The sequence below is a fragment of the Gavialis gangeticus genome, unplaced genomic scaffold (assembly GCF_001723915.1).
Source record: "Gavialis gangeticus isolate Ggan-Ray unplaced genomic scaffold, GavGan_comp1, whole genome shotgun sequence".
Lineage (NCBI taxonomy): Eukaryota > Metazoa > Chordata > Crocodylia > Gavialidae > Gavialis > Gavialis gangeticus.
In genome coordinates this window covers 17,155,571-17,177,698 of record NW_017729006.1, presented here as the reverse complement: position 1 = coordinate 17,177,698, position 22,128 = coordinate 17,155,571, and the positions used below count along the sequence as shown (strand labels likewise).

The window sequence follows — 22,128 nt, the reverse complement described above, 5'->3', positions numbered from 1 at the left end:
GTGAAGTCTAGGGCACAAAAGAATTAAAAGTTACCTGTACACCTTTAATTCACCTGCTTTTTGCCCATACACTGTGATGCATTTTGTAATTATATAATCGCATGTAAAACAGTAGTCATCTTTGATCTTTCTGTGCCTTGATTTCCCATCTGTAACAAGGAGCTACTATCACACCCATATCTGACAAAGGTGCTCTTAAAATAAATTCATTAACACTTGTGAACCATTTGGCTAATAATTCCAATGAACAGAACAGAAAAAAGCCAGTGTGGAAATTAATAATTCTGTCTTCTGAGAAGACAGTTTGAATATCACTTTGGCATAGAACAAAGATAAATAAAAAAGTCTTAACAGTTTCTCATTAAATTGAACACAATTTACCTTCTCTGCACTGAGGCAGGGATACCAGAAAAAAAATGTGATCGGATCATTTGAGACTGTAGGAACAGTACATGTTTGCAAGGTGATAAATTAGAGTTGTACTGGCAACCTTAAACATGCCTCTTCCTATCTCCCAAATCCTCGACTTTACAACCAACATAACGTATTATATGTACATTGCCCCAAGGACTGAAAGAGCAATATTTAATACTAGACTGGTAGCAGTGTTTAATACTGCTAACAGTTTAGGATTAGTTATGATTTGCCAGTGCTAGAAACTGCCATGTACTTTTGGACCATGAGGGAAAGAATCCTGCCCCCCTTTGTCACTACAAGGTTCTGAGAAGCTCTTGTGCTCTATAGGTAGCTACAAGTCTGTTGCAATAAGAATTACTATTATATGTCATGCTATTTCAATAGCTGAATTAAGTGTGTGCACACCAGGTACCAGGTTAATGAGGTAGTTAGCAGCATTAGACTGAAATTAGGCAGGGCAGGGCGACATCTTGGAGACTGGTTGAGAGAGGCATAAGCTTTCATAGGTGACAGCCTAATTTGTCAATTGCTATACCTAGTTATAGGGTATTAACTGAAATTGCTACAGTCTTAATAGCATTGACCTTTATTTATTCAAGGGTACAAGCCATCTATCCTTATGAAAGTTTAATCATTATAAACAAACATCGGGGTGATTGCTCCCAAATATTTCCACATTGCATAGTCACACAGTGCAACCTATACTAAACCAGAGCTGCTACTGCAGACCCCTGCTGAAATCAAAAGGTGATCTCCAGATACATCATTTCCCATGATGGACTTTTAAAATTGTTTAAAAAAAAAGAAAAAAAGAAATTGTGCCTAATTTATCTTAACTCTTTCTGAAATGCTTTTAAACCTTAGAAGTGAACTATTATTTTACACTGTGGGCTAGAATTATACAAAACTGTGTGTACACATTCTGTCATTTCTACACTTCAGAAGATATATTCTAGTTATCAATTCCAAAGGATTTCTCCCCAACTCAGTCCTTGGTTGATACTTCAACAGTATTAAAGCAGAGATGTACTTATGCAGCATTAGGAACTGGACACTTGTGAACTATCAGAAGACTAAAAATTGTAAAATGTGAAAATTTAAAGCAAATCTTACCTATACTCCTCTGGATTTCCATGACAAAATATTTTTCTGGTATTAAACAGTTGAAATGAAATTGTTTTTTTTGCCCAGACATTATCTTGAGTTCAGTTACACAGGAAGTATGTGAGAGACACATTCTACAAGGTTGTGGAATAGAAGACCTGGGTTTAATTGTAATAGTGATGTTGTCCATAGAAGGAATGGAGATTTCAAGAGACCCTAAAAAGAAAAGTAAAACATACTTCACATTATTAAGCTGTATGAATACCAACTAAAGGTCTGCATGTCCCCAAGGATACTAAATTTTTAAATAGTAAAAATGTTCTTTAAAATTTGAAATGTAGAGCCAACATATAAACAGACAGACACAACTGAACAAAACAGGTGCAAGAAATCTGCCCACAACAGTGGTCAAATTTGTTGGCAAGAAGAGAAACGGACCAAGTGAAGCATATACCGCATTATTCTATTCCTCCCTCTGTTCACCTTTACTGCTGTCATCTTATTCTGTGTACAGTGAAGACATGGATGTTGGCTACCGATTGGACAATCACTGTTGTCCATATTTTGGCTTTGGATCTATTATCTCTACCACACAATACATGACCAGTTTCCATGTTTGCAGGCAAACCTGAAGTTATGACTGAAATCAAGAATCACATTAGGCTGACAAATGAGAAAGTGAGCCTTAATTTAAATAACTGCACATAGCAGTCTTGCTAAGAGGCATATCTTCTGCAGCATGGGTACCTTCATAACCCAGGACCTCCACTTTTACTGACTAGACATGTCTCAAGGGTACTTGCTCAGTGCTGAAAAAAAACTTAATGGGAAAGAGTATCATAACCTAATATACAGAGTATCATAACCTAATATACATTCATTAAGTCTTAGAATCCAGGGTATTCTTAAGGGAAACTTTACCCACAATGCAATTTAAATTTATTTAAGTGAGATGCATCCTCTCCTATGCCCTCCTGCAAAGTAGATGTGTGGATAGGGAATATCCCCTTATTTCCTCCAAGCAAGATCTCTGGCTGACTTACAGATAGGTGGCTTCTCCTCTCCCACCCTTTACCAATTTTGCACTACATTGCTTGGGGATTGGGGCAGAACTAGCCCTGCCAGGAGGTTGTAACACTAAGTGGTTGGCTAGCCTGTTCCCACTCTAGCTCTGCTGAACCACTGCCCTGCATCCTGCTGGCTGCCACACCTTGATGCCTTGGTGGAACCATCAAGTACAAAGGAGGTGTCCTGAGCCTTAGAGTAGGGTTCCCTTGGGTCATTTAGCTCCACCCTTTTTATACTTGTCCAGGCCCTGACCCTCTTGGTCCAAGCGTACTTCATCTAGCTGCTACCTTCAGTCTTAGTCAGGCCTTGGTTTCTTGGTGCCCATGGCATGGCTAGGAATTAAATTAAGCTTCATGCCTGGGGGTCCTCACACCACTCCCGGTCCTCCAGTCAAACAGAAACAAAATGCAAGCAACCACTTCAAACTAAAATACCCCCCTCCTCCAGGCAGTCACAAACAAACCCAATATGAACTGATATCCTTTATCCCTTCTGGATCCCGTGACTTTGTCAAAAGAGAAAGGAGGGAAAAAAAACCCTTTTGGTCCTTACCAACCAGGGTCCCCCTTACTAGTTTTGGGCACTACTGTGGTGCACCTGGGAGTCTTGCCTCCTCCCTAGTCAGGGTTAGAGTTCCCCTCCAACCTGAGGACAAGTCTATTCCCCTGAACCCCTCACCTTCCAGTCAGCATAGCCCAGGGGTGGGCAAAATGCGCCCTGCCAGCTGGATGCAACCTACCAGGCCATTCTATCCAGCCTGTGGGGCCCCTAAAAAATTTAGAAAATTAATATGCACCTTCCCCTCACTTCCTGGCACATGGCTCTCAATCGCTTGCCAAAACTCAGTAAGCAGCCCTCGGCCCAAAATAATTGCCTGCCCCTGGCATAGCCTATTGTCTGGTCTAAGCACAGAGGCTGCTCATTAGTCTCAGCTCTGCCATCTGCCTGCCCTTTGGCTGCAAACCCCTCAACATGCAGCCACTCCCCAGGGCACAGGAGTGGCTGTTGCATGGACCTTATCCCTTCCCCTCTCCCTCTGCTACCTGGGGCTTCTCCTTGAAGGCCCTTGCCACTGCCTTTTCCCTGGGCCACAAAGACCCTGTTCTTAAAAGGCCCTTGCCAATCCTGCTGGCCCTGATGCATTCCTTCAGTAACAGGGCAAAGGTTCCCCGTTTTAGGGATCCACTCAGGGAGCCCCCATATTCTTAGTCCCTTATCTCTTTCTCCTGCTGAATCTTACTCATCTCTTAGAGAATATAACAGAAGAATGAACAGTCTGCCAGAAGAAACTGGGACTATCAGCAAAGATTCAATCTCTAAGCATTGTAATAGGCTGGGTGCAGTTCTAGTGCTGCAACGCTGAGTTGTACGAGATCTGAGGGTACGTGAGCCACTGTCAACCAATAAGCCAGAACAAACCCCTAGACGAACTACAAACATTTCAGTTCAAAAGATTAAAAAAGCTAGTGTGATAGTTAACATTTGCACAGCACAGCAGGAATGACTGATAAAAGTAGATAGTGCATGTACAATGTTATTCATGAGTGCAGGAAAGGCATGTCCAATACATGGTGCAAAAGAAAAGGAGTTGATAACATTTTCCGTTAAGAGCTGGATTTGATAAGAACCACTCATGACTCAGAAGCCATGGTCCAAGTAATACTGCCCTACTACATGGCCACCTGATTTCTAAGCAGCTGGGGGCCACACAGCATGCACCCCATGCCACAACTGGGCCAGACTAGCAAGGGCAGTGGGCTACAGGGGCTGCACACCACTTGCCTCCCTCCCCACTTCACTGTGTGCTTTGGTGCCTGTTCCTCTGCACCATGTTTCCCCACTGCACTGAATGCCAAAGTGCCACCCCCCCCACCCCACTGTCATTCCACTGCAGTGTGTTCTGGTCCTCCCCTCTGCTGCTTCACACCTCCACTTCCTCTACTGCATACCCCACCTCACTCTCAGCTCCCTGGCATAGGCTCCTCCACTGCATTATGCCTCTTAAGCACTCCAAGTTTCAGTCACGTGTTTTCCCAGCACTGCAAGCTGCACCAGACTGCACAGCCCCAACTCTTGGGACAGGGAAGGGGAATCCAGAGACAGAGGGAGCCTAGAAACACTAGTTGCTTTAACTGTGCAGCCAGAGCAACAAGAGGAATGACATCTGCAGGCACCCAATGACACCGCCTGCCCAACCCTTCTCTGCTGGAGCAGACAGCACAGCACAGCACAGCACAGCACAGGGATGGAAAACTTGCTGGGAGACTGTGATCTAACTTGAACCAGGAAGAAGTCTGGAACAGAAGTTTCATAAACTGGTTTGACCCAAATCAGTTAAATCTGATACTGTATTCAACCAGGTTTATTTTAAACCAGTTACCCAGAGAGGCTGTGGAATCTCCATCCTTAGAGTTTTTTAAGACCTGACTAGACAAAAGCTTAGTTGGGATGATACAGTTGCGGACAGCCCTGTTTTTAGCAGGGTTTTGGATTAGATAACTTCCTGATAACTTCCTGAGGTCCCTTTCAACCCTAATCTTCTGTGATTCTATGATAAAGGGTAAAAAGGAGAATGCAGGGAATTACAGACTTGTCAGTCTGATATTGATACCCAGATAGATACTGGAACATATCATCAACAATCATATTGTAAACACATAAAAGATAAAGTGATAAGTAACAGTCAAGAATAAGCCAAGCCTAACCAACCTAATTTCTTTCTATAACAGGGTAACAAGCCTTGTGGATAAAGGGGGAGCCATGTATGTGACATATATCTCAGTTTGATATCTCTCCCATAACATTCTGATTAGTAGGCCAAGGATCTATAATTTAGATGATGCTACTGTACAGTGGATGTATAAATGATTAGATGATCATGTTCAAAGAATAGTAAGCAATGGCTCAGTGTCAAACCAGGAAGAGGTATCAGGTGGGATTTCCCCAAGCATTTTATCCTGGGTCTAGTCCTGTTCAATATCTTTATTAATGATTTGAAGATAAATATACATACTTATTTAAGGGCAGGATTAGGATTCAAAATGGAAAAATGGTCTAAAATAAATTGGATGAAATTCAGTAAAGGTAAGTGCAAATTACTATACTAAGGAAGGAGTATTCAAATACAGATGGTCCTTGAGTTACAACATTTTGCACTTACAACAATTGTAAATTGACACCGTTTCAACTCTGATGTCAGTTTCGACTTTACAACATTTGATTTGACAAGTTCACTGCATCACCCATCTCCCTGGAGAACATCTGTCCAAACTTGCTTGGACACTTTCTTTAAGAAAGCAGACAAGACTCCAGAAAAACCTTCAGCCAAGATTCCTGGGAAGACTCCAGCCAAGAACCCTTCAAAAAGTTCAGCAAAGTCTGCTCAAAGAAGTCCTTCCAAATCAATATGATTGCTATTTACAATATAAATACATTAATGTAGCTATATTACTCATCTATAATTGATTGAGTACAAAATTCTGGGTTATTTTTGGTGAACATAGGGTAATCGGGCCTTGGTTCAGGAACCAATCTCCAATTTATAACATTGTTTCCTATGGGAAAATGGTTCCAAGTTACAACGTTTCAACTTAAGATGTGGCTTCAGGAACCAATTGTGTTGTAAGTCCAAGGACTGCCTGTACATAAATACAAAATGGGGAAGTGCTGACTAGGCTGCAGTACCACAGAAAAGAATCTGGGGATTATATTGGGTCACCAGCTGAATAAATCAACAGTGTCATTATTACAAAAAAGTAATACTGAGATTTACTAATAGAAGTGTTGTGTGCAGTTTACAGGATGCGATTCTTCCTGTGTTCAGCACAGGCAATGCCTCCCCTGAAGTACTTCATCCAAGTTGTGGGCTTTGCACTTCAAGACAGACAAATTGGAGCAAGTTCAGAACAGCAACAAAAATGACAAGTCTAAAAAACATGACATATGGAGAAGGGTTGGAAGAACTGAGTTTCTGTAATCTTGAGAAAAGCACACTTAAGGTATTTAATAAAAGGCTACAAATACATAAAGGGCTCTTATAAAGACGATGGTGATCAATTGTTCTCCGCTGAAGACAAACATCTATTGAAGATAAAACAAGTAGTAGTGAGCTTATATTGCAACAAGGAAGTTTTAGGTTACCTATTAGGTTGGATCACCTAACTATGAAGGTGATCAAGCTTTAGAGCACATTACCTTGAGAGGTTATAGCTTTAAGGGCAGATTAGAAACATTTGTCTGGGATGGTCTAGACAATGATGATCCTCCCCAAAGCAGCACTAGATGGTCTATCACATTTTTTTGGGGGCCTTATTTTTCCCCATGAGAGCATAACTGATGTGGGTATAAGAGGCAGAACACTGCAATTTTTCAGTGATCTGCCATTCACAATAACTTAGTATATGGCAATAACTTGTATCAATTTAGCATTCAGTAAAGCACTATTTATACTGTTACCTGAGTGAGTGAAACTTTCATGGATGTCCATGAGGATTAAGCTAATTGCCCCTGGCATGTGGGTTGGATGCAGTCTCCTGTTATTTGTTCCTATTGCTCTCTGTTCACCATATCTCCTTGCTTCATTTAAGTGGGGAAACCCCATGGACAGTGTTGCCAACTCTGAAACTGCTATTATGGTTTTAGTGCCATACAGAGTCTTTCTTAAAGCTCTAGGTCCTGGAGTTATATGAACACACTAGAATCTCAGTTTTCATTTAAAAAATTAACTTGCAGAAATGAGCCTGAAAACATGAAACCTAAAAGCTCAAGAGCTCCTATCAGGCATTCCAAGTATATTATTTTTAAAGACTCCTGATTTTTAAGCTAGTCTCATGGTTTTATGGGGCTTGACATTCACTGAATTCCTTCTGCACAAAGTCCAAAAGCTAAACGAGCACCATTTTATTTCTTGTAGCACTGCTAGCCCTAAACTTTCAGAGATAATAAATCTAGCCCCCTAACAAATAAGAATTTTCTTACTTTCTTAAAAAAAGAAAGAAAAGAGATTTTTAAAAATGGTTTATTTTTAGTTGAACATTTCTGAGCCTTTAAAAGGTACTCTTAGGTCATATTTCCAAGTTTGCCTTTACAGCCAAAGGTATGAAGACTCTCATTTTTGAAATAACAAATTAAGCTGAGACTACTTAATCCCTCCAGAATCTGGGAAATTGATGGAAACACAATACTGAAAAACTTCGTATAAAATGTCCAAAGTGTGGAATAAGTGCCCCTACAGAGCAGTTCCCAGAATGAAGTGGTGAGACGTCATCCCTAGGCCAATCTATAATTTAGTTTTCCATGTTGCTTTGGATATGCCATTCACTTCATGCACAAAATATTTTTTTGCAATGACAGGTGTTTTTCTTTACATGGTAGTCATGCACAGAGAGCATGAACAAGGCCCAGTACTTACTAATTATGCTTAAAAGAAATTTCTCCCTTGCTTGAAGTAATTTTATGCTGACCGTTTACACAAAAAAAAAAAAAGAGTCTCTTCTCATTCTTTCTTCTTACTAACTCCTCGTGACACTGGTCCACACAAATAGCTTTTAGCTCTCCTTTTATCAGCTCTAGACATCTTGAAGTAGGATGTTTATATTTCTAACAACTAGGGCTGAACACAGGTAGTCTTCATAGCCATCAAATCTAAGATGATTAGTACCGGCTGTTTATGTATAGCAAAGTCCATCCCTAGTCACCCGTTGCCACAGAATTTAAAATGCTCTCCTGAATTGAGGTCAAGGTACAAGCCTCCATTACCTTGGATACAAATCTATTAAAATAGCAGTCTCAGAAACAGAGGCAGACTAGTACCCAAATCATCCTAGGACTTGAGACCTGGGTCTAAATCCCTACCCTGCCACAGACTTCCTTTCTAACCTGGAGCAAGTCACTTATGCTACATCAATTCGAATTTCACTTTCAAATTTGGGTTCACCGCTGACACTTAGAATCACAGGATCATAGGACAGTAAGGCTGAAAGTGACCTCATGAGGTGATTTAGTTCAGCCTGCTGCTCATGGCAGGAGCATCCCTGGCTAAAACCATCCATGCCAGGTATCAGTCTAATCTTCTCTGTGGAATCTTCTTTCCTGGAAATTTCCAACTTCTCTAGGTAGCCTATTCCAACACTTGCTCACCCTCAAAGTAAAATACTTCCTTCTAATTTCCAAAAAAAAATTTCCTCTACTGTAGCTTGAGGCCATTGCTCCTAGTCCTGTCCCCTACAACCTCAGAGAATAGTCTACCTCCATCCTCTGTATAATTGCCTTTCAGGTATTCAAAGACTGTTATCAGATCCCACATAACAGAACCCACCCTTCGCTCTCTAATCTAAATCAGACCAGTTCCTTCAGCCTTTTCTTATAAGTCTTGCTTCCCAGGCCTCTATACTGGTGGGAGCCAAATAAATAGTGCAGAAATAGCCATCTTATTTCTGCTATGGTCAGTTACTTGGTAATTCATACAGACATACACTAAGCCAGGTCATACTATAAGCATGCAACTTGCCAAGACAAAAATCCCGTAAAGAAAATCATTTGAGACATGAAATATGATAATAGGAAACTAATAGCAATGCCTTTAGTTGCAGAAGTTAGTATAATTTGCTGTATCAAAGAAAAAAACTTCCTTAGAATAGTTAACAGCTCTAAAAAGAAACACACACAAGTACATCTAGTGATCCCAAATTCAGACAATTGACTGAATGGCTTGGAAAATATACCAGAGTAGACAGACAAAAAGTCTTCACAATAATCTCTACTGCGGCATTTTGTAAGCACCGCAGCTTCTTCATGACTCAGACTGATCTGGCCTTGCCTGCATTTCTCCCTGATTGCCTCCTTATTAGGATTACAAATAATTGTACACATTTCTTGTAAGGAAGAGATTTCAACATAACTGCTGCTATGCTGCTCAGTATGATGACACACAGGATATTCAACAAAGCAAAAAATAGTATTACTGAAACAACAGTCTGGATGACAGACAAATCTTCATCTGCCCAATACATAAAATCTTTTGCTGGAAGACATCTGTTGGTGGAATCACGCGATCCTGACCTTGCGCTGTGGCAAGACTGACTTCAAGTATTTACTAAACAATCTGACAAAAATGTTCAATCTAGTCTTTTTTTAAGTGATAACAATTCTGTAACTTTTCCTCCACTGTCCTAGTTAATTCTAAAGTTTCTTTGCTGACACTGGCTCATGTTCTTATTCTAAGCTGGGCGCCTCAGTAGTAACTGATGGCTGTAATATCCCTGTCTCTCTCAGTAATATCCTCCTTCAGTACAAGCACACCCAGCCAGCCAGGTGAGCCTCTTCTCAATGGTCTTATTTCCCTAAACCTATTAATTGCTCTCACTCCGCAATTTATCTTCTTATACTATGTAATTAGTTTTCAGCCTACTACAGTAACACCATAACTACAAGTAACTGTAAACACACTGGCATTATCTCCCAATAACACATCTATTTGACAATTTTTGCAGCAAACAACAAAATTAAACTTCATTTTGGAACAACCACAAATTATTTTTTTCTTTGAGAAAAGGAAGCCTTGCAATATTTTTGTTTTAGATAAATGAAACACTTTTCAGTTCAAAACTTTAATAAAAGCAAAGCAACAGACATGAAGAGACTTGGGCATTATTCACAGAAATGGGGAGGGGAAAAGATAAGGGAAAAGCAACAATGGAGGGGGTGGTTTTCCTAATTCATCCCTCCCAGCCTTTGCTCAACAGTTGTGGATTTATGCACCCTCTCTTTGAGACCCAGGTTCGAGTCTTTTGTCCGTCCAATGGAATTTGAACCAACATTTCCCTGCAGAGCACCCTATCTCCCATAGGGATTTTGTGGCAAGTTGCTCATCATAAATCCTGGTGAGGCTCTTTTAAAGCAGAAGGTAGGACAGGATGGCACATTAAAGACTAACTCTCTGAATGAGTTAATCTTTAAGGTGCCATCCTGCCCTCCCTTCTGCCTAGCTTTGGACAACTAACTAACTACCTCTCTCTAGTCATGAAAGCTCTTTTAGTTGGCATACAGTTTAAATACTCACATGGCCAGAGGGTAAGAGATAAGCACGCATCATACTAAACCCTAGTGATGAGTGAAGTTATGAAGAAACATCTGGGTTACAGTCTCTGCTCCAAAGTACTGGTACTTTATACAAGTGAATCAATATCAACAGACCAAGAGTGACTCCCCTAAAAAGTGAGAAATGTGTTTTCAAATTCTTTCAAACAAAGCAGGAATTTAAACATGGGTCTTCTACGACCTGGATAAATGAACTAGCCACTAGGCCAGTTTCTCAATTTTTTTAAGGCATCCTGCAGCACCTTTAGAAAAATCTCAAGGCACCCTAGGGTGCCACAGCATCCTGGGTGAGAATCACTGCATTAGGTTATTAGATAAAAGGAAGGAAGGAAGCAGAACACCATCCTTGCTTCATCCGTCACAGGGGTGGGCACGATACGGCCCACGGGCCGCATCCAGCCCACAAGGCCATTCTATCCGGCCCACGGGGCCCCTAAGAAATTTAGAAAATTAATATTGATCTGTCCTTGGTTCACGGGGTGGGCGAGGGGCCGCTTTTCCCGCACCCAGCACCAGCTTGTAACCTGCCTCTGCTGCCAGCCTGGGCCCCACGCCAGCTCTGGGCTTGCCTGTTGGGGCTGTGCTGCTGCGGCAGCAACTGTGGCTCCCCCACCCCGCTTGCCATGCTGGGCAGTGTTTGCTGCTGCTGCTGCCCACCTGGAGCTCGTGTGCTGGGCAGCCCAGAGGTGGCGGTGGCAAAACACTGCCTGGCGCAGCAAGTGGCGGGGGGCCACAGCTGCTGCTGAAGCAGCACAGCCCCAACAGGTGAGCCTAGAGCCACATGGGGTCCAAGCTGGCTGCGGGGGCAGGTTACAAGCTGGTGCTGAGTGCAGGAAAAATGGCCCCTCACCCACCCCATGAACCAACTCACAGGTGCCCCGCGCTGCAGCAACTCACAGCCCATGTGGGGCCGCCTGTGCCTGCTCAGGACAGCCCTGTGCAGACTGCGAGTGGCTGCAGCAGGTAGCGCCGGCCACAGGGCGGGCAAGGGGCCGCTTTTCCCCCCCCCTGCACTCAGCACCAGCTCATTACCTGCCGGTGAGCATGGGGTCGAGGCTGCGCACTGCCCCCCCCCCCACCTGTACCACAGGGCTGCGGGGCACCGGGAGCGAGCGGGAGCACAGGGCCCACACCAGCGTCCCAGGACCAGCGCCGGCGGGGCCCAGAGCAGGGCGGCAGGAGTACAGGGGTCCCGGCCAGCTCTATGGAGCCAGGCCAGCTCCCCCCTCTCCCTACTGGTGCAGCCCAGCCCGGCTCCACAGACCCCTACCAGCCTGCACCCTGCTCTGGGCCCCACCAGTGCTGGCCCTGGGGCATTGGTATCAAGCCGTTGGGACATTCATTCAAGATAGTGACCAGGGGGCAGGACACCTGTTAAGGGATGGGGCTACCCATGTGGCCCTTGACAGCTTGCTAGAACTGGGTAAGTGGCCCTCCACTCAAAATAATTTCCCACCCCGATCTATTGCCTCAAAATTTAATTTTGAGGGGGCAAGATTATTTGACAAACTCTACCTGAATGTATAAATAGCTTCAGTTAAACCAAAGTCATATTTTTTGCAAAAAATAAAATAAAATCTGGTCCTCCCTTCCCCATCCCAAATACTAGCTTTACTAAATAGCCCACATTCTCTTAAAAGGACTTTTTCATTTTATCTTAGTTAATGAACTTCATCACATTTGCCTTGCTGATGTTCATTTTAGTCAAGTTCTCCAATTTAGCAGTACCATAATCCCATTTCCAAAGAAGCTGCGCTACATCCTAAATTTCACCTGCAAACTGTAATTTTCATTATATCCTTCCAGCCATTAGCAAAGTTAGCTAAGTAACGACCTTGGCTCTGCTTACGCTCCATTTCACCTGTAAAGCAGGGTATTAGCAGCTATGAGAACGTTTAAATTTAGACTCAGAACTGAACTAGACCTCAGACTAAGGAAGCAGTACAAACAGGGCTTCAAACCCCTTTGGCCCAGTCATTAGTACTCATTAGTAGTTAAAACATTTTTTTGTTTGCCAAGAAACAAAGTACTTATTCCTATCAATTTTTCAAAGCCTACTGCCTGTTGTTTACACTTAACATCTAAGCTCTGCCTTTATTTCTGGCGGGGTGTCAATTCCTGTTCTTTTGGTTGGCCTTTTATAGTTCCAGTCTGATCTTCACAATGCATTTGCTATAGCTATTCATCCTTCAGGATAGGAAGGCAGCTGGCTGCCTTAAGAAGGTCATTCTGAGATTTAAGGCCTACATTCTGCAAAGTTTTAGTTCAGCTAGACTAGTCATGCTTAAAACTTAAGCAGGCTTTGCAGGACTGAGATGCAGAGTAGTTAAGTTTTGTAAAGCGCTTTAAAAAGTAAAGAACACTACTAGTTTTCATTTTAATTACGTATTTTTCAGACCTTGTTTTGAAATAAATGTTTAATAAACCTCCTGAAAAAAGTATTTTAAGGCACAACTGGACAATTAAGCTTGACAAATCCATCATAGAATAGAGTGCAAAAGAAGCCAATGTTCTCCTTTTACTCCAAGCAAACACTAACTGTTGTTACATTCATGTACAACAGTTGTTCTCAACCTTTTTGGACTTGAGGCACCCTTGATACACTTGAAACACCCCGTGGACAAATGTCAGCTCTCAGCTGTCCCTTTTTTTATTACAGAAAAAATAATAGAGCAGCTTTCCTGTTGCAAAGAACCCAGAAGGCCCACAACTATGGATCTCTATTTGAAATTTTTGGATTTATCTTGTGAATCGTGTTTGTAAACAGTGCTAGCCTAACATTGAAAGGGCCTGGGGTGCCATCTGGAAAGAACATGTGGCACCCTGGTTGAGAATCACTGGAGTAAAGGTAAAAAGTGGCAATTCACACAACACGCTAGCTCCATGCTGCCTGCCAGCTGGGCACAGCAGGCAGAACATGAAGAGAAGCAGCAAGCAAGCATAGCAACAGAGAAGGAAATGCCAAACTGACTCAAAGAAAGAAAAGCTAAACTTGTTTACTCTGCTATGTATAGCCTGTACAAACATCACAACCACCACCACATCACTCTCTTTGTCACACAGTACTCCTGACCAAACAAGCACTTTCTTCTTACTCAAAAATCTCTCGCCAGTGAGATGTCAACTGTTCCTTATCAGACTCTGGGTAACTCAGATCTGGGATAGCAATGTTAGTAACCAGGTTCTTCTTTTCCATGCACAATCCTGCTACCTCGTCCCTCTATTTGCTTGTGAAATTAAGTATTTTATCATATCTACCAGAGCTTTGACTTTTCTAGCTGGTGAAAGTCAATAAGGAAATGCAGAGTCCTTCATTGGCTAATTATCATCATTTATTTACGGGGATGTGGAAAGGGCCCAAGTAATTTTCAAAGAAGCTATTGTGATTCTGCTGCTCAAGAGGCCACCTTATCCATTGAAGTTTCCCTGAGATTCGTCAGCAACTTCTGATAACAGCAGTTCTTTGACTTGCTTGCAGATCCTAGCAGAAGTAGATAAAGCATCTCAAGTGACCCTGTTATATGGCTGTACTCTCAAAAGGGAGTCACTGTGGGGAAGTGTCCCTCTTGTCCAAAAGTGCTCTTCTGCAGTGTAACACAGGAGTCAGTATTGTCACCTCTCCCATTCCACGTGTACAGGGGTCACTACCAGCAGACAGATCAGTGAAGTGCTCTAGTAGAAGGTCTCAAGACTGAAGGATCTGTTGGTCAGGATCGGTCATTGGCCTTACAACATGCTCTCCACATTCACCACAGCCAAGATTAATTATTTCAGGCCCACTGCTCACACTGTCATTCTCCTCCACCCTTGTTTTCTGGATAAATTTGATTTGCTTAGTTCCTATTCACTGGTGGCTTCAAAATGAGATAAACAGCCCTTTATACCATATTATTAGTTGTTCTATTAAATTAAACATTAGGGATATCCAGGTGTCAAACAATACTGCGCCAAAAGAGGCAGAACAGCACCTGCAGGGGCAGCGCACACTGCCCAAAACCAGAGTCTGACCACTCAGAGCCACACTCCAGCTGTCAGCCATGTTAAACAGCAGGATTGTCACTGCTGCAGTCCCAGGAGGCCCCCAGGTAAGATGGCTGGGGCCAGCACAGTGCTGGCCCCAATTTCCTCTACCCCACCTGGGGAAACTTGCCGCTCATCAAAGGCATTCCCAGAGGAAAACCAGCAGCGGCACCAGGTGTCCCACTGTTAGTTGTCCCCAGGGAACCAAATGTCTGCGTGGATGCAGCCCAGGAGAACAATTAAGATAACCACAGGCATTCTTGAAATTATCAGTAGATTATATATAAGTTTCTGAACCCTTCTTCAATAGCTGGAGCCCTCTTGTTGCATCCAATTTCCAACTGCTCCAACAGAAGAGTCCAAATTTCCCTTTTATTCATCATAAGCTCATGTTACAAAAATCAAGAAGTTGCCCAATATTATTCTGCTACATCATCTTAGAAAACATATAGCTAAAAGAATGTGCATCTATAGCTGCAGAAAATCTAAAATGTAGCGCAAGTTTCTTACCTACTGACCCTACCCCCTTACACAGACAGACCCGGGAATGGGAAGAGATGTTACAATTTTAGTGCTGCTGAGATTCCAGGAAGACCAAGGAAGCTGCTGTAATAGGCCCTTCCTACACTTGAAAGGGTTAGCCAGTATAACTGTACCAGCAAACCTCCCCTAACAGACACTGCTTATACCAGCAAAAGGATTCCTTTTGCTAGTATAACTGCTATGCCAGCAAAAGTGCTGGACAGTCACAATGTTACCCAAAAGGAGAAAAAAAAACCCTACCACATCCACTTACCCACCACTACTAAGACTGGGGGAGGGGGGAAGAGTACTTGAGCATTAGATTAAGTTTTAGGCAAGTCTCTGGAGCTATCTAGGTCATGCTAGGGACATCTCTGACAGCAGACAAGATTGCAGTAGTTTTACCCACACCCCATTCCCAGGCTGAGAAGTCTGTGTTGTTCTTCATTTTCCACTGATTTGTCAGTCTCCAGTAGAGATGGATAGGCAGCAATACAAGCTACAGTGTACAAGTCAGAACATGAATAGGTACAATTTGAGGCATGTTGGCTCCTTTCAAACTTAAGTTGTCTCATTTCCCGGTAACCTGAAGAAGTAAGGTCGATAGCTGGCATTTTGCTGTTTGCTGAAATGCACGGCCATTTCCAGAAGCAGTTGTTTACTTCTTTATATTCCTTCTTTAATTCACTCTCCCCCTCACCATTATTTTTATAGATATTGCAGTAATTTAAGTCATTAACATTCAAACATACACCCAACAGGTATTCTGGTTGTGACCTACATCTGCCAGCAACCAGGTGAGAGGTTTTCCATCAGATGCAAAATTTCTTCTAACAAACCACCACGCAGATTCAAGTTTGACAGTATGTATTCACCTTAGCTGACCTGTATGTATTCACCTTAGCTGTCATGTAATAGCAATCACTTACCCCTTATAGACTAGTTCAATTCCACACCAGTGTTGCTGAGCCTCTTCAGCCCCACAGATTGACCATGCACCAGTGTGATCTGGTGCATGAGGCTACATCATCCAGACCATGGGGCTTCCCATGGGTGCAAAAATTTGGTGGCAGAGGAGCAGTGGCAGTATTAACTGCCAAGGTTCTTAGAGCAATTAATACTGCCACCAGTCCCTGACAGCCACATGTCTGGACTTTTGGGGAGCTCCATTGGCCAGATGACACAGCTCCATCGGCCAAATGACTCTGTGGGCTGGTTTGGTTCACAGGCTAGAGGTTGAACATGATTGTCATAGACAAAAAATAATTTTAGTACTGTTCGAAGCATCTGATTTTTCTAGTCTAACATAACTACACATGAATGAGAATAGAGGAATCAGACACTCCATAAACTCCTCTTTTAAAGTCAAGCCAGTGAGTAGGAAGTGGAGAATTTATTTCCTGATAGTATCTTTATCATTTTGTTTGTATTTTAAAAAGTTACTATTCTTACCCCCTGATGGAAAGCAGCATATATTTACTAGGCTAACAGATCTTACTTTGTGCTATAGCTTTATAAAGTACAGGAGAATTTGACAGTTAGTGAAATTAAATTGGTGAACCAAACATAATTTAGCTCACTGTGATTCTCAGCAAAACATGGTCCCTCACACTACTTCCAAACAGAAACATTTCCTTCACAAACCAATGTAAAACTGCTTAATGGCTAACACTTGGGTTTCTTACCACTACAATTCTAAAGTCACAAAGCAAGACATTTGATAAGAACCAATATTGATAAATGACTTTTAAATGCTGCCTTACTCTTATACTGTACACATAAGCTTACATAAGAAGTGCCCAAGTTGGACTCAGTAGCCTGTTTCCAATAGTGGCTAGCAGTAGATGTTTTAAAAGATGAGTAAATGAATAGGACAGATCTAGAGTAATCTACCCCTTATCATACCTTCCCTGGTATCACCTTCATTGGTTTAGCAGTATCAGAAAAAAACATCCCCAATTGCTCCAATAGCTCTCAATGGACTTGTCCTTCACATAATTCTTACTCTATTGTAAATTGTAAGAATAAGGAATTTTCCAGCTTTAAGCTGCTTAGACCCACTGTCTTCTTCAATAATTTGACCATCTGAAACTAGAATTCTGAATGCAATACCTCTTATATGAAGTTAAACGACAAGAATATATTATTTAGCAACCATTCCAAGCATGGGAATATCATGGCTATAGAAAATTGTTATTGCTTCAGTCATGACGTGAAGGAAATAAATCTTGTTCATGATTTCAGGTATGGTCACACAAACTGAAGTTTACTTCTGCTGTCACAGGCAAAATGCTACTAGGGAGCTACATATCTAAAAGCTTAGTGTATTATTGCTTGTGCACTTTCATGAAAGTTCCTTCTGCCTTCACTTCCCCTTTTTATCCTCCAAATTACTTGCACATTTTTGGTAAAGAAATAATAAAGAAGCAAGGGGAAAAATTCCTGGTGATGTGTTAATATCAGTAGAAAGAAAAAGAAAAGGATTAAGGCACGTAATAACTAATCTATTTGCTCAACACACCCTAAATTCAGTGTATGAAGAACCTAAAAAGAACCCCACACAGCATATACCCTACTTGTGCTCTTAAAAAGGAAGCGCTCAACCAAGCAAAGAAAATGATCATTCAAACTAAAAACAGTTCAGTTCCCTGAGACTTTAAGAGGAGCAAAACAGACTGTTTTTATATGCTGTCACTGATAAGCAAGGACAACAGTGAAAAGCAGCCTCCTAGCTAACAGCTTCCTTTCTGAAGGAAAATGCTGTATATAAATGTCTTATATCAGATTCAGAGATACAACTCAAATCAATTAGCTTCAGAAAAAATACGTTTAATTGGGCCAGGGGGAAAATAATGTCAACGTTATTTTTAAAATTTCACTTCTATGAAGTGAAGTGAACTTGAGCTCTAGAAATATTAATACAAGTCACAGAGCAGTGTTTTCAACTGTTTTAATCTCATTTGCTATGCTTTTGAATATGACATAAAAATATATTTAAATTTATTATTAGTGCTTCACAATAGATGCTACTGAGTTTGGACTCAAGAAGTTAGGGCACCAAGTCACAACACAGGCTTACATGCATACCTACAGTAGTAGATACTTGTAACTTTAGGTTTCCACCTATAATTTATTCATTCATATTTTTCCCTGGTATTTATTCTGGATGCAAAATTACATCTGCAAAACACCAATGCTGGTTTGAAAACAAATTAAACCATGTTTACAAACAAGCAGGAGAGGATCTTAATAGTAAAACAAAGACATGATGAATAGGGAAGTCTTTCTGCATGTTATATACTAGAGAACAGGAGAGTTTTCTGAAGGTGATAAAGTAGTAGTAATTTTAAATAATGGCAGCATCCAAATCTGCAGGTTCCAAAGGGACCTCCTTAAAAACCAAGAAGTTTTCTGTGATCCTTGCTTCAACTTACAGTTTAGGTTTATAGAGCAATTTTGCTAATAGAAATATTCAGACTGCAACATGGTTTGGGTATTCCCAAAATATTAAATGCAAAAATTGGCAATTCCCCTCCCTTCTCAATGAGTGACTCTTGTATTCTCTTCTCACTGCAGTTTGAAGTGCATGGAGGAGTGAACATCCATGGCAGAGGAGACATGCTAAAGTGGAGGGAATGCTTAGTGGGGTGTTCTAACAGAGTAGTAAAAAGCATTTGAGATGTGCAGTTCTTTGTATGAACAGTAGCACACAAAGTGTTCTTTTGGATAGTCGCACATAAGGAAATTTATTTAAGTGGCGCTCACGTGAAGTAAAGGAAAGTACCGACCAGAATAGTCTTTATACTTTCTAGCCAGGGACCTCAAAACAAAATGCAAACATTATCAGCCTTCAGCATTACTTGGAAGTAGCTCATACACATATTTTATAGATGGAAAAAAGAGTGGTTCAGTGACCTGTTCAATATCACAGAGTTGCTGGTGAAGAAGAGATCAAATCCCTCTCTGACTCCCCTTGGTCCCATGCTCTATGCACCAATAGAGTCATTGTTCTTCCCCTCCAAACTCTACTTTATCCCACTTTTTCACCTGCACATTTATATTACAAGATTTCATTTTGCTACACTCCTCTACCCAGTCCCATACCATGCTACATAACTGGAAAGCTTTTCAAACACACTCCTCTTATCAATTTCTCTTGATTTTCTAGGAAAAGAGGCAGCAAATAGAAGTCCATGATCAAATGAAGCAGCTGATTAGCTTTCTTTCTCATTAGCTAAACTGAATGATGATGTGGCAGGAAATGTGGGATGCTTAACTCACTGCTACTTTGCAGTATGACCAGTCACTTATTCCTGAATAAGATGCAGAACAATACCAGCAGTGAAAATGATCAGCTCATTAAGATTCTGAGGTTTCCTTGCTCACTTTCTACAAGTGGCATTGAAGATGTAATGATGGCATGGGGCAATTGACACAAGAAGCAGAAATGTAGAATAAAATATTCCTGTGCAGAGTACTAAAAGCAAGGACAGGACATCATGTACTGTGCAAAGCAGAAGCAGAGGAAGGATAGCAAAGGAACAACTACAACGTAGTCAGCTCAGTAGATGAGAAAGGAGATTTGAGTAGCCACTTTTTGGCTGGACTGAAAAGAGTTTTCCTACATGGTAGACCAGATTTGGGAAGACGTTTGTTCTCCCAGAACATTAATAACTTGTCCAAAACCTCAATGAAGATCTAAATTTACATAGTCTCACACCAAAAAGGTGTCTTTATTGAAACACTTTTTGAGAGGCCCTTGAAATGTCCAATTCCCTCCCTTTTACAAAAAGAGAGCTGTATATTGTATAGGCTGATTATCTAAAGAAAGAGCACCCTATTGCTTTATTATCATTTGAAGAGTTTGGAGGTTATACTCATTATAACCCAGTACAGAGGGGCTACACACACAAATCCCTTTACCTTGCAGTGAAAATACATCACTTCAACATTTTAGATTCAGTACAGGCAGTCCTCAACTTACAACGTTTCAAGTTACAACATTTTGCACTTACAACGTTTATAAATTGACACCCTGTTTCAACTTTCTCATGTCAATTTTGACTTTACAACTCTTGATCTGATGCCAAGCCATGCCAGGGGACAAGTTCGCTGTGTCATCCATCTCCCTGGAGAACATCTGTCCAAACTTCCTTGGATACTTTCTTTAAGAAAGCAGACAAGACTCCAGAAAAACCTGCAGCCAAGACTCCTTAGAAGACTCCAGCCAAGAACCCTTCAAAAAGTCCAGCGAAGTCATCTTAAAGAAGTCCTTCCAAATCAATATGACTGCTATTTACAATATAAATACATTAACACAGCTATATTACTCATCTAATAATTGATCAAGTACAAATTCTGGGGTATTTTTGGTGAAAATAGGGTATTGGGCCTTGGTTCAGGAACCATTTATAACATTGTTTCTTATGAGAAAATTGGTTCTGAGTTGCAATGTTTCAACTTAAGACCGGGGGTTTTCAGGAACGAATTGTGTTGCAAGTCCAGGACTGCCTGTAGTCAACAAGCATAATCACACTTCTATCTGGTTATTTAGTCTGTATTTAGCTATACTTTTATGTGGCTCAAAGCCATGATGATTCTGAATAATACAGCCTATCCCAATTCATGATAAAACAGTATTTCCTTTAAGAAAAAAAAAAAGTTTGAGTTTGCAGTCATCCTGTACAGATACTGTGTTTTTTCACGTTCAGACTTTACCACTGTCTTGCAGAGAAGACTCACTTCTAAAGAACTCTTATCAAACCAGATTGACTGAAAACTGCTTAGGCTTCTGGATGTGCCTTCTCACATTTCATGCTACGCCTGTGCTCTGCTTACTCCACTCTTAGGAGCAGATAGATAGGCTGTGCTTCTGAACTACGTGAAAATCCCACTCTTACCAACTACGTCAGAAACCCGATTTTTTTCCATGGTGTAAGAGAGAAATGGATAAAGCCGGTGGTTACAGATTTGTGCTAGGTAAATGACAGCATAATAGATGCATACACTTTAGGGCACAAGCCTGCAACCCTTATTCATGTGAGCAATTCCATTTCTTGTCCTGCTGCCAGGACACAAGGACTTCTATGAGACTACCTAGGAAAGTAATCCTAGCTCTAGAGAGTAATGGTTGCATACTCAGATAATGTCTCTCTTCTGATATGCTTTAAAAATTGTAAGTGCCAGAAATTTTTGAGATGATGATAATAATCCTAGAATCAGAGAGAAGTACAGCTGGAAGGGACCTCCAGAGGCCAACTAGTACTGAGGCAGGAATATCCCTATCCAAACCATCCTGTACAAACCCTAATCTAAATTCTATGTAAGACTACCTTCAACCCGGATATAAACACAGACCTAGCACCTCAGCCTGCCACAGGTAAAGCAGAGGAACCATGACAATACAATACTGCTCACTCTCTTCCTCTTCCAATACAATATTGTTGAAACTACACCCATGAACCCCATGTCTGATTCTGAAGAGTACAATGGGCTGCCCTTGTTCCCCATAAAACCAGGAATCACTTTAAACAGAAATAAGCTACCATCACTCGGTTGGCTACATGCCAGCACTCGCACAATGTGCTTGCAGCAGGGCCTTGCACAAGTTTACACGCTCAAGGGAAACATGCCTCTTCCTTTCGGGGGGGCTTACAAAAACTATAAGGAGGAGTACAAGCATTAGTGTAAACCTGGAAGTGGTAAAAGATGACCACTTTAGCACACAGCAACCCTTCCTTTTTTAAAAAAATAAGTACATTTTTGTATGGATTATATTTTAAGTTTACAGCCATCTCTCTAGAGACAGAGAAATCTGTATCCAGAGAGAGACTGGGCAGTATTACTATACACACGCATACACGCACACAATACACACACACACACACACACACACACACA

General features: G+C 41.5%; 1 protein-coding gene across 1 annotated transcript in view; it reads right to left on the bottom strand.

Moving 5' to 3' along the window:
• Positions 1-22,128, bottom strand: part of CDCP1 (CUB domain containing protein 1) — a 63,549-nt gene that overhangs the window by 40,783 nt on the left and 638 nt on the right. The window contains exon 2 of the mRNA XM_019508889.1: positions 1,531-1,737. Coding sequence (XP_019364434.1) covers positions 1,531-1,737 — 207 coding nt within the window. The remainder of the gene's footprint in view (positions 1-1,530; positions 1,738-22,128) is intronic.